At 39.3% G+C, this 13,781-nt stretch overlaps 1 protein-coding gene across 6 annotated transcripts in view; it reads left to right on the plus strand.

Annotated features, from left to right (window-relative positions):
- The window catches only part of Khdc4 (KH domain containing 4, pre-mRNA splicing factor), a 28,511-nt gene extending 15,119 nt beyond the window's left edge, over positions 1-13,392 (plus strand). For 2 of the 6 annotated variants that reach the window (XM_039103757.2, XM_039103756.2), the window contains exons 6-9: positions 9,053-9,220; positions 10,123-10,235; positions 11,203-11,294; positions 12,056-13,307. In XM_039103757.2, coding sequence (XP_038959685.1) covers positions 9,053-9,220; positions 10,123-10,235; positions 11,203-11,294; positions 12,056-12,255 — 573 coding nt within the window. In that variant the 3' untranslated portion in view covers positions 12,256-13,307. Of the gene's footprint in view, positions 1-9,052; positions 9,221-10,122; positions 10,236-11,202; positions 11,295-12,055 lie in introns of those variants that run through there. The other 4 variants (XM_063282125.1, XM_063282126.1, NM_001399238.1 and 1 more) reach the window with 3 other exon arrangements.
- The last annotated feature ends 389 nt before the right edge of the window (positions 13,393-13,781 follow it).

Here is a 13,781-nt window from a genome sequence, read left to right on the forward strand (position 1 = left end):
GATAGTTGTCATCCGAAAACTTTTTCTCAAAGTTTGATTGTGTTTAAATATGTAACTTGTTGTAAACTGTTAAAGATAGCTAAGGCATTTAAGGTAAGAGACCTTATAATGATCAAATCTTTTACAGTGCTCAGAACTATGCTTACAGTCAGGCAAAGTACAAATGTTTTACTTTTTAACTTTTATAAGCAGGAGCTTTATTACAATGCAAGTGACTAAATCAGGGATGGTTACTAGATGGTCCTCAAAAATCCTCAGAAGTAGTGGTTCATATGACATTTTTTTTTTTTTCCGGAGCTGGGGACCGAACCCAGGGCCTTGCGCTTCCTAGGCAAGCGCTCTACCACTGAGCTAAATCCCCAACCCCCATATGACATTTTTTAACAGTTTAATGATTGATCCAAGCTAACTAGCTTTATCAGTTGAACATCAGCCTTAATAAAATAAGGAATTTTACCTTTATTACTAAAACTTCATTTTTAAATTTATATTCTTAGGCAACATAAAATTCTTTAATAAAAATGTAAATACACATAGATGAATTTTTTTTTTTTTTTCTTTTTTTCAGAGCTGGGGACCAAACCCAGGGCCTTGCGCTTGCTAGGCAAGTGCTCTACCACTGAGCTAAATCCCCAACCCCCCGAATTTTTTTTTTAAAAGGAGTAAATTATAATCTAATAGTAATACGTGTTTCTCAAATTCCTTTGGAGGCCAAAGGGAGTTAACATTCATTAGAAATTTTATTATTTAAAAGTTTTCTCTTAAAGTCACTTTTTGTTACAGGCTAAAATCTGTTATACCAAACCATCCACCAATTAAAGCCTTCCAACAAATTCTTCCTCAATGAAAGTGTTAGGCTTTGACATTGTTTACATTTTTATTTCATTTACAGTATCATCTAGATATATATTTTAATGTTTACATAGAAAGCTCAATCGTTTTCTCCTTAAGGATGTACGATTATTTCTCAGGTACTTCTAAATAATCTGTAACCTCGTAAAAGGATCTTTTTGAGCTCAAAATTAAAATTGTCCTTAATTTTAAAAATCTCAAGTTTGGGGGAGGGGGAATTCAGGACAGAGTTTCTCTGTGTAATCCAGGCTAATCCTTTAACTCTGTAGAGCAGGCTGACCTTGAACTCGGAGATCCCTGTGCCTCTACCTCCCAAGCACTGGGATTAAATGCATGTACCACCATTGCCCAGTAAAAATCCCAGAATTTACTGTAATAAAGCAAGAAGTTTAAATCTTTAAAAATAAATGACCATTGTTAATGTTTTGTATATTTTTAACTTTTGTGCTTACTCTTCCTCTGATAATCAATGGTCTTCTGGAAATCCTCTCTGTTATGGCCACTATGCTATACGATATAAAGGTATTATTTTATTCCAAGCTTCTAATGCATAGTTAGTAATGAATCGATATCAGCTTGACATGAAATTATGGCTGTCTGTGTCCAGGATTTTTTCTGCTATCAGGTATATGGAAATCTGTATTAAGATTTACTGAAGCCATACACAATGCCTTTCCATATCTAGCCAACTACAGAGCACAGCCAAAGGTGTGGCATGGGGCCCCAGGGGCTCCAGTAAAAGTATCAGTATGTCATACAGAGAATTGTAGTTTTCCTTCTATGACTCACTACAGCTAAAAATGATAATGGTCCAACTTGTACTAGCAAATGATTTAATAAGTTTACAGCTGGGTGGTGGTGTCACACACCTTTAATCCCAGTACTTGGGGAAGGTGGTAGCGGGCAGATCTCTTGAGTTTGAGCCCAGCCTGGTCTACACATCAAGTTCCAGGTCAGACAAGGCTATACAGAAGAACCTGTCTTCGGAAAAAAAAGTTTTTATAAAGTATTAACTCATGTTACTAAAATCTCTTACAGTGTACATGGTAAAGCTATTATTGAACACCATAAATAGTTAATTGGCAAATTTTTAAAATTAAAAAGGAAGCATATGTGGCTGCACACACATCTATCCCCACATACTACGCTGTATTTAGTTATGCTGTAGGGGAAAACGTGCATGCGTACACAGATATGCCCTAGAGAAGCCAGGAGAGTTAGACATGCTGGAGACGTATAACTTGTCTTCTGGATATCTGGGAAAGAGTGTAGTTTACAATCTGGGATCCTTTGTATCTGTCAGGCCTGACCTACATCCTTCAGAGTATTATGTTTGAGTATCCCAGAGTTTTCTCTCTGAATCATTGCTTCTCATTCCCTAAAACCCATCATTATGAGACCCGTCAATTATACTTTACCCTAGCCTAAGTGACTTCTGTGTTATCTCAGGGCCAAGCCAATCCTGACTCCCATAGGCATTGTGGTTACCATAGTCCTCCTCCCTAGACTTTTATCATGTTTCCAAGTCAACAGTATCCATTTTTTTTTTCCTTTTTCTTTTTTTCGGAGCTGGGAACCGAACCCAGGGCCTTGCGTTTGCTAGGCAAGCGCTCTACGACTGAGCTAAATCCCCAACCCCAAACAGTATCCATTTTTAATGGAAGAAGCCATGTGTACTTTGCAAAGAGTTTCTATGGAAACATGTCTTAAACTTTATTGTACATGTGGGACTGAGTTAATTATCTTCAGGAAACTTTTCCCCAAATTGTGCTGTGATTTATATAGCTAAAAGAAACCACCATGGGCAAATGCCAAGTTTGGCCCAGAACCTGCTGTGTTGGGCTAGACCTACTAAGAAAGAGCTGCTGAGTTTCAGTCTTACCTACATTGTGTCACTGCTGTCTGTGACATCCTCACAGTCCCCAGGTTGCACTTTAAAAAATAATGCCTTTTCTCCTGCCCAAAGCATTTTTCCCTAAAGGAGACATATGTTAGATGAGGTCTTGGGACTAATCAATGGAAAGGGCCTGCCTGATAAATGAAATCTCAAGATGATTCCCACTTTAATGCATCTGACCAGGGCAGTATCTCAGAGTCCTCCAGACAACTGAAAAGTCCTGAAATAGACAGCAACAACAACAACAACACCTCATCAGGAAGAAATGCCTGCAGAGTATGCCTTTTAGAGGCTGACCCCAAAATGATGATCACTAACTTTATTGCATGTTAACTCTCAGCTTGCAGTGCAGAATCCCAATGCTGTTTGTCAGGGGGTGTCAGAACACCATCTAAGATTGGAGTCTGAGGAGACGTCACAGAATCGTTTGTGGATTATGCTTTCTTGCCCCTTTCCAGCATAGGGATAGGAATGCGCTTACCTCAGATCATTCTTACAGCTGGCTGTTACTATTTGTTCCATGTGTGGCTTGTCCTTGTGATTGTACACTCATGTGACTTAACCTCAGAGTGTAAACTGCCTACTACTTTGTATAGAGTTGGATATTGCATGAGAATCGCCTCATTTTTAGGGTCTATAGACTCTTCCGGGTCCCACTGCCTTTAGCATGGTAAACAAGTAGGGACCTGAAGTCAGCTATGAGATGAGAGGGTCGGACCCTCACAAGGAGGTGAGAATAATGGGACAGAAGCCACAGAACCCTTTTCTTTGTATTGAACGTGTGCATTGTATTTTAAAGAATATGGAAGAGCACAGTATTTAAATCACAGCTATTCAATTGCTTCCAAGTTGTTTGTGATTATAAGCCCTGGACTCCAGAAGAGACTGTATGAAGTATGGGACAGAAATCTAAAGGAATGTTGAAAAGGCATATAAACTAGGAGAAAAGTTCCCCATTCAGTTGGCTCACTTGAGCATTAATTCAGACTGTTATCAAAATGTTTAAGAAAGGTAAGGACAGTATTAATCAAGAGGGAGGAGATGGCTAATTCCTTGAACGAGTATAAACTGAATGGTCAAACCTTAGAATTGTAAAAGAAAAAAATGACATCTTCCCTGTTTAGGCAAAATTGAAAATAATAGCAGCCTGCTTTGATAGTTATTCCCGTGACAACTTTATGCACACCCTCACTCCCCAAGGAGGCTTTCTTTGTATAGCCCTCTAGTCTAGGTTGTATAGCCCTCTAGTCTAGGTTGTATAGCCCTCTAGTCTAGGTTGTATAGCCCTCTAGTCTAGGTTGGCCTCCAACTCAGGAATACCTCTGTATCTGTTTTCCGGTGTTCTGTGGTTAAAGGTGTGTGCCACCACAACCAGGTCCCTCAGTCTCCTTATTAGAGCCTCCTTAGATAAGTATCCTTCATTGTCTGAAATGACCCTGAAGCATGGAGTGAGGAATTTGATAATCTAATCTTAAATATATCCAACTCCTGGTAAGGATTCAGGGGAGCATGTGAAAGCTAAGTTTATAAGTTTACAATCTAGACAAGCTAGGGTATGAAGTTTGTTTCCCAGTTCTTCCCTTGCCTCATAAGCTGCACTTGGTATTTCCTATACACTAGCCAGTCTATTTAAAACTCCAGAAGGAAAGTCAGCCTTGCATAGTCTCCACATACTATCTCAAGAGGCAAGAACAATTGTGTGGATTTGACCATTGCTGTATTATATTACCCCTATTAACAATCAGTGTTTAAGAGTATCATAGAACTCTATGGATTTTCAAATTTCATTCGCAGGTACTACTGAATTTATGATTCCAAAGATTATCTAACTTTCCTCCCATTCAGATACTTATTTATTTATGGTTCATCTAAGTGTATAGGAGAGATAGTCATCAGTCTATCAATGTTTTTCCCTCAGCTTAACAGGTGGAACTAACTGCTTTGATTCATAAGCTCTTAAATATTTCAGATTTTGCTTATGTTGTAGGATTATTTCTAGCAATAGGCTCATACTCCTGGACACACTAACCTTTTTGGTTTTATTGGAGAAAGAAACAAACAAGCTGATAACATTATCCTCTGCCCTATTATTAACTTCGCCGGAAGACGAACAAGTGTGCGTCTGTTATTGAGGATGGTTCCACTGAAACATTGTAGATTCCCCTTTGCCTTCTCTGGCCTTGGCTGTCAAAGAGGAGGCAGAGGTGGGGGAAGCAGTGAAAGTTACTAGAGAGATAGCAGATCTAGCTAAAGGGCAAAAGGAGATATCAACCTTATCAGAAGTCATCTGGGAACAAAGTTTTAAGGCTCAAGTGTGCCAAAGGAGAAATTATTCTATGAAACACACACAGAGCCCTGGGTCACCAGAGAATCTTCTTTCTGGCAGTGCTAGTTACTTTGATCTGTACGTCTGTGGAGAGTGTCTCTGAACATGTCTTTAGATCTAATGTTTCTCATCTTCTTTCTTCAACTTGTAATTGGACAGATTCAGTTCCTATTATGTTCACTAATAATTTCGTATTTATGACTGGACCTTGGGACAGTATTAGAATCATTAAGTCTTCTAAAGAAGGGACAGTGTTGGGGTTGGGGATTTAGCTCAGCGGTAGAGCACTTGCCTAGCAAGCGCAAGGCCCTGGGTTCGGTCCCCAGCACCAAAAAAAAGAAAAAAGAAAGAAAAGAAAAAAAAAAGAAGGGACATTGTTTAATTTTTATATGGGATTTTATATGGGAAGTGGGATCACTTCCCACTTGAATAGGACATCATAACATTTATATTCCTATTAAAGGCATATATAGACTTAAGTTTTAGAAGATACCAGACTACTAATCATATGGGTCTCTTTTTCAAGCTATTGTATTATATTGATTTTTCTGATCAGTATAAACATAGTTTGGTGGCAGAGTATTATACACCGTACTTTCATGAATCAAGTGACAATTAGATTTACTTACATCTCAAAACCACTATGCATATCCCATTATTAAAAAATAAAAAGGGGGAGATGTGGGGACATGATCCAAGAATGGAGTATCTAAGATTTCTGAGTGCTTGTAAGAACACTCCAAGAAAACAAAGACAAGAGTCTTGTGACCTCAGATTCTTCAAAAACATGGGCTTGTTCTTGGATTATGCTTTCAAGCCCTTCCCAGGTGTAGTGGATACATAGGAGTGAATTTATATTATTTAGATTATTTATTAAATTTAGGTTACTTATTAAAACTGGCTATTGTTACTTGTTTATATACGTCTTTAGAAAACATTCTTACCATGTAAGACTTCTCTGTCACATGTGGCTTGCTCATGTGATTGAACACTTTAATCATGTGACTCCTCTTAACTCTCTAAGTATAAATTGTCAGATGCTTTGAATAAAGTTGGTTATTGCATTAGACTTTAGTCTACCTCATTTATTGACTTCCTTCTCCCAGGTCCCACAGTCTCCATAGCCATTAACAAAGAATGGAGGGGGATAAAAGCACACCTGAAATAGGAAACAGTATAATGTTGTTTTGCCATGCTAAGGATTGTCTTTTTCCTTTTGGATCAGTTATCTGGATAAAAGACGGTATATATGAATATTTAATCACTTGAATGGAGGGTATTTTGTGAGACTAATCAGTCCAGACACAATATGGATTTTAGCATAATTAAGGCTTCTTAAAAGTTCTAATAATGGAAACAGTAGTTGTATATAGATGCAAAAGGGAATACCTGATGGTATTGTTTACTAAAGTTGATATCATTGTACCTAGAATAATGATGTTACCAGTGGTTTAGAAAAATAAGCTCTGGGGTTGGGGATTTAGCTCAGTGGTAGAGCACTTGCCTAGCACGTGCAAGGCCCTGGGTTCGGTCCCCAGCTCTGAAAAAAAAAAAGAAAGAAAAAAAAAAAGAAAAATAAGCTCTGGCTGGGAGGTGGTGGCACATTCCTTTATCCCAGCTCTTTGGAGGCAGAGCTAGCCAGCCTAGTGTACAGAGTGAGTTCTAGGAAAGCCAGGGCTACCCAGAGAGAAACTGTCTTGAAAAAGCAAAGCAGGGGGCTGGAGAGATGGCTCAGGGGTTAAGAGCACTGACTGCTCTTCCAGTGGTCCTGAGTTCAAATCCCAGCAACCACATGGTTGCTCACAACCATCTGTAATGATGTCCTCATCTGGTCTGTCTGAAGAAAGCAACAGTGTACTCACATACATAGAATAAATAAATCTTTAAAAATAAAAGAAAGAAAAAAGAAAAAACAAAGCAAAAGAACCTTTGGTTTTATGTGACCCGTGGCAGTCAACAAAAACAATCTCTTGAACCATCTGTTCGTGATCTCAATGAGAAAAATGTGTGTGGCATAGGAGTCACTCAGAAGCACTATGCACAAATAACAGTAGATAAGTTCCCCTGCTCTTTAGACCATTAGAGGTAGAGATCATGCTACCCCTGTGCTAAGATTGAAGGTTTGGACCTCCACTGCCTGGCTTTTTCATTCTTATCTCACACAGATGGTTCCTGCCAGCTATGATGCTTGCAGGTACCCTTCAACCCAGCCACCTTTCATTCTTTCTTGATAAGGCTAACTTATCTCATTAAATCTTACCTCAGGAGATAGGCCAAATTGCTGTTTCATTTTGTGTGTTATTGATGAAGAAATGAAGATACTGAAAAGTCCTTTAGGGAATATGATTTAAGACAAAGTCTTTAACTCCTGTGTATAACAGTCTTAGAGTCCAATTTTATCAGGTATAGACAAAGGTCGTATAAGTACCATCGATAAAATAAATAACAAAATAGAATTTTAGGGAAAATTTGGCTTTCTAGCCCATCTGTGTGTTATCTACAAACCTCAGTTGCAAGGGAAAGACGAAATTGGAAAATGATAATGGATTAATGGTGGGTCCTTCTGTGTGGGCCTTTTCTAGTGGACCCATGCCAGAATAAACTGTAGCCTTAAACCATTGCCTAGCTATATACCTGTGGGCTATGAGCACTGATGGTTGTGCAGTTTATACAAAAAAAAAAAAAAAAAAAAAAAGGTCGTTAGTGGCTAGTGAGATAACACAGCGATTAAAGAGTTTTTGCAGTTATATGAGGACCTTAGTTTGGATGACAAACATCAATTATCTTCAGTCAGAAAAAGTGTAAAATTTCTGCACATACCTATAAACCCAGTTCCCCTGGAGGCAGAGACAGAGGATCCTTTGACTTCTAGCTAGACCAGAAAATCATTTGCAGGTTTAAGGAGATAACCTGCTTCAAAGGAATAGCTGGAAAATGAGAGACATCCAATGCCCTCTCTGGCCCCCAAGTGTGTGCACAGGTGCATGCACTACATGTGTGCATATATGCCACACATGCAGATTTTTAAAAGGCTTAAAATTAAATTTTTATTAATCTCTCAATATTATTTTACATTTTTGATAGTGTCTTTATATGACCTTGGATAACCTGGAACTTGCTAAGTAGATCAGTCCTTGAATTCACAAAGATCTGCTTGCTTCTGCCTCCTAAGTCTAGAAATTAAAGTGCATGTACTATTAAGCACAGCTATTTTTACTTTTTTAACTCTTGAGATTATTTTGTGTGTGTGAATGTTTTGCATGTATGTGTATGTGTTGTGTGGGTGCCTGAAAATGTCAGAACAGGTTGTTGGATCACCTCACTTCTGAGCTGCCATGTGGGTGCTAGGAACTAAAGCAAGGTTCTCAACAACAGCAACACAACAGCTGCCCTTAACTGCCCAGCCGTCTCTCTAGCCCTGGGCTGTTTTACTTTTTTTTTTTTTTTCTTTTTCTTTTTTTCAGAGCTGGGGACCGAACAGGGCCTTGCGCTTGCTAGGCAAGCACTCTACCACTGAGCTAAATCCCCAACCCCTCCCAACCCCTTTTCATTCTGAAGAAGGATCCAGAATTGCTTAGCTTTCAGTTATGTATAGCTCTTTGTATTTGAAATGCAAAATGACACAGTGGATAAAGCTGTGTGGTTACTTGCTGTACAGAAACTCTTTATATATATATTTAAAGGGGGAGCAATGATTGCCTCTCAAAGCATGTGAAGATTAGGCATATATATGTCTGTTAGATTTTTTGAGGCATGCTGCTCTTGCTTTGGAACTCACTGGTCAGTGAATATTGTTCTCCCAGTGCTCCTTATGCCAGGTGCAGCCTGGGAATCAGAGCGGGGCGGGCCGGCTGGAGGGAGGGGGGAGGGAATGTCGGGTCAGTCCTGACACATCCTCACTGTCGAGGTTTGTCCTCAGCATTACTTAGTCATCCAGCCTCTCATACGTTATTCCTCCTTGGTTTCTTTGGTCCTAGAGCCCGATAAGTGCTCCTTTTATTCCTGCTGCTCCTGTCAAAACTGCCTTGCCTGCTGGCCCTCAGCCCCAGCCCCAGCCCCCACTCCCAGCTCAGCCACAATCACAGAAGAGGCGATTCACAGAGGAGCTTCCTGATGAACGGGAATCTGGACTGCTTGGATACCAGGTTAAATGAACACCCACTTGTCCTTTCTTACCTTTTTTTGCCCTTCTGTGTTCTCCCTTAAAATAAGAATTTGCATCCATATCAACTGTCTTATGAGATAGGAGTCTTCCTTCTGGAATCCAGTTAGGTTAGGATTTTATTCTTGAGGAGTTAATTTAAAACCTGAGTGAGTTTCCTTTGTCGGTTTTTTGTTTTTGAGTTCATTGTGATAAAACAATTTAGAGGGAAGTCCCCCATGACCAACACTCAGGAATTGTATTAAGTTTTATACTTTTTCTTACAGAAGATAATTGAAAGCCACTTCCCAAAAGGTGTCAATCTTCAATTTCATAAATTTTATTTAACCTGGGGCTTTCAATTTTCTCTTCTCTTTAGCCCCCTTAAAAAAACAATTTTTCTCAGCTCCACCCTGCTCTGCCACCCCAGGAAACCCTTGTGAACGTGGAGTGATGGCATCATGAACATATAGTAAAGGTGATCTGGAGGAGGCGCAGTTCAGTGCAGAGCACGTGCAGTGCACACAGGGCCCTGGTTAGTTTAATCCCAGGTCCAGGAAAGACGAGAATAATTTTGCTGCTATTTCATGAGAAGAGGCTCTTTTGTGTTTATCACGGTCTTGAGACATCTTCAGAACTAAGCATTTTGCAGTTAATGTCACTAGGTTTCTAGGCACCATTTGGATTTAGAGCAGTTGGTTAAACAAGGAGATACACCATCCCTTTTAAATTCTACAGAAACAATCCCTTCTTGACTTCAGTTATTCTCCCAAATCCCAATTTGTAATGCCTTTTAATTGATGGCAGTTTGTCAGAAAGATGAGGCACTTGACAGTAACATTAAGGAGCTAAAGTCAATGCAGCAGTTGTAGATTTGCTAATGCTACTGTATTTTTCTGCTCATAGCATGGACCCATTCATATGACTAATTTAGGTACAGGCTTCTCCAGTCAGAATGAGATAGAAGGCGCAGGATCGAAGCCGGCAAGTTCCTCAGGCAAAGAGCGAGAGAGGGACAGGTAAGTTATTGTAATAGAGCAGTTCAATGAAAACTGAATAATATGATGTCAACCCCTTTCTTTGTCTCAGGTAGTTATATTCTGAGTGTTGGGCATTTTTCTAAGTTATGCAGTCACAAAAGTGCTAATACAATCAAACCATTTTTACTAGTTCAGAAGGATAGTGTCTGGTGTGGTAGATGCCCTTTCAGGAGATAAAGGAAAGGTAGGAAGATAAGAGTTCAAGACCATCAAGTTTGAGTCCGTCTTGGCTACAGGAGACACTGACTCAAAAAAATAAAATGGGTGGGTGCTGGAGAGTTGGCTCATGGGTTAAGATTGACTCAATCAGAGGATACAGGTTCAGTTCCCAGCACCTTCATGTAAACTCAAAACCATTGGTAGCTCCAACCCCAGGGAATCCACCACTCTTCTGGTCTCCATGGGAACTTAGCATGGGTGCACATATGTGTAGGCAACATGCTCAGACACATAAAAATAAAGTAAAAGTTACAAAGAAAAAGCACCCATACCATGGGTAGAAATATTTGAATCAGTGTGTAGTTTAGGATGTAATAGATGAATTCTCCTTTCATATTCATTGACATATGACATCAGCCTTCATAAAGGGGTATTGAGGAGGCAGTCATATAGCTCAGTGGAAGAGCTTTTAACTGTCTAGGAGGGAACCAAATTCTTATTTTTTTTCTTTTTTTCTTTTTTTTTTTTCTCTTAAGCTGGGGCCTTTCTAGGCAAGCGCTCTACCACTAAGCTAAATCCCCAACCCCCAAATTCTTTTAATAGGCAACTGTTTTTGGCATGGTCTCCTTTTTTAGACAGACTTGATGATTAAAGAGTGAGGGCAAAGGCAAATGGTTAAGGTATCAGCAGTCTCTTGTTATTCATATCAGCAACTGTTCCTATTGTTATTAACTGGGTAATTTAAAATGCTGGATTTCTCTGAAAAGAAATGTCATGCTTTTGACAGGCAGTTGATGCCTCCACCAGCCTTTCCAGTGACTGGAATAAAAACTGAGTCTGATGAAAGGAATGGGTCTGGGGCCTTAACCGGAAGCCATGGTGAGTACAGTGGAGCTGGGGTTGGGAGGACAAGTAGGGTGGTTGTTAGTCTTCTAACCTGGTGGTCGGTCCAGAAGATTGAAACCAATCTCCGTCATCTACTGACTGATAACAATACTTTTTTTAATTTATAAGGACAGTTTATGCCTTTCTATTTTTAGTCCTTCTGTGTTGGGAATAGAGTTGTCTGCTTTATATTTTATGCATACCACTCGTATTAAATTCGTAGGAAATACTAATGATTGGGAAGTAATTTCAGAATCCTATTGTTCATTTTGTCTAATTGGCGGTCATCTGATGTAGATTTGGGGAAAGTTAATTTCCCTATGTGTTGGGAGCTGAGCTCAACACCCAGCAGCATCCCGGAACTCTGCATCCTGTGCATGGGATCATTGTATTCCTTGCCTCTAGTTGATAAAAGTGAACAGAAGAAAAAATAGTTTTTCTTTTCTTCTTTTCTTTTAGCTCTTTAAGAGGTGAAATGTTAGTCTTCAGAGACTCACTTGCTAACTTTCCTTTTTTCTTTTCTTTTTTTTTTCTTTTTTCTTTCTCTGTTTTCTTACATGGTTCTGGTGGATTGTCATTTGCTGGTGCTGGCTGTTTTTCGTGTGATCATCAACGTTATGGGGTGACCATTGACCCTGTGGCTACAAAATGGTGTCCAACTAACCACTTACAATTAACATCTTTTTTTTAATTAACGAATTTATGGTATTTTTTTTCTTGGTGGGGATTGGGGTTGGGCTTGTTCTCTCTTCTAGATTATCCAGCCAAGAAGATGAAAACAGCAGAGAAGGGATTTGGCTTAGTAGCTTACGCTGCAGACTCCTCTGATGAAGAGGAAGAACATGGAGGTCATAAAAATGCAAGTAGCTTTCCACAGGGCTGGAGTTTGGGCTATCAGTACCCTTCGTCACAGCCACGAGCTAAGCAGCAGATGCCGTTCTGGATGGCCCCATAGGAAATAGTGGACAGAGCTCTGACACTCGGTGACTCTTCTTAGCAATAATGCATGCACTTGATTAAACAAGACTCTGGAACCTGTTCTGGGGGCCATCTTGGACCTTCGAAGACATTAGGGATGCAGTGTCCCCTGTCATAAAGGGATGCCATTCTTTTTAAAACCCTGTTTCTGCAGTGGCATAACATCTGTTAAAATTCACTTAGAATCACAAATTTGCATCAAGCTTTTTAAAAGTTGACGAAATGTGCTTGTCCAGTGAAATATCAGGACAGAGTCATTGCTACATATGTTTGACCTGGTCTAGCCTTTTCCAAATGAATAGCCTCAACTCTGTTGTAAAGAAAGTTTTATTTGTATTTTACTACTATTGGGTCAATTTTGATAACTGGTTATAAACAAAGCCTTACTATTTATTAGTGGGAAATGGTTTAAAGACCCTTCCTTCCATGCTTACATGTAATTCTAAGAGCTCCTCATCCCTCTTTCCATTTGGATTCTTTGTTTGGAAAATGCTGTTTTACTAATTTAGAATGGTCAACTACAACTGGATCCTCAATAGGAAAATGGAGTTATTTTTGCATTGTTTCAATACCGGGATGATCCAAAGCTGGCACCTTTAGGCACACTTGTTTCAGATAGCCATTGCTGTTGGCACTGCCCTTCCAACCTCCCTGTTTTCACGTTTCAAAGAAAACGTGATGGAAAGCTGGTCAGAGCTCATCACACAAATGAAATACTCATTTGTCTCAGAACTGGTCGCAGCGAGAAGAGAGATGTGATGCTACCAATAGGACGGTGACTCTGACTGGAATTGCAACTTGTCCTTTTTTTCTTGGCATTGTGACTTTTGCCAAAAGAACTTTTTTGTATCAAATATTGATGTGTGGAAGTGAAGGAATCGGTGGCTGAGCCAGGAGTGTCTGAGATACTGACTGTCATTTTTGCACATTTTTGAATACTTTGCAGGTTGGCTTTGTACAAACTCTGGTTTCCTGTATGTTGTAAATAATTAGACCATAATTTCATTATAAATAAATGTATAAAGATTCTGCTTGTCATTTTTCTTTTTCTTCCCTGGCCCATTCATAACACTAATATCAATAAACTCTTTTTAATTATTTATTCCTTTTTAAATGTGCATTGTTAGTTTGTTGCATGTATGTCTGGGTGAGGGTATCAGATCCCTTGAAGCTGGAGTTTTATACATAGTTGTAAATTGCCGTGTGACATGGGAATTGAACCTGGATCCTCTGAAATAGTGTTCTTAACCTTTGAGTCATCTCTCCAGCCCCTTATTAATAACCTTCTGTATTCGGAGCATAATGCAGTTTTCCTACCCAATAAAAACTTAAAATGCTTCAACATTTGCATATGCCCCTTGAGTGCTGCAAAGTATATCCTTAAAGTCAAAAAGATTTATGATTATTAAGTTATTTTTTTTTCTATTTTCTTACTTTCCCCCTTTAATGGTTTGCTTTATTTGTTTTTGAGATAGGGTCTCACTGTATGCTCTTCTGACCTCC

This window comes from Rattus norvegicus, chromosome 2, assembly GCF_036323735.1.
Source record: "Rattus norvegicus strain BN/NHsdMcwi chromosome 2, GRCr8, whole genome shotgun sequence".
NCBI lineage: Eukaryota > Metazoa > Chordata > Mammalia > Rodentia > Muridae > Rattus > Rattus norvegicus.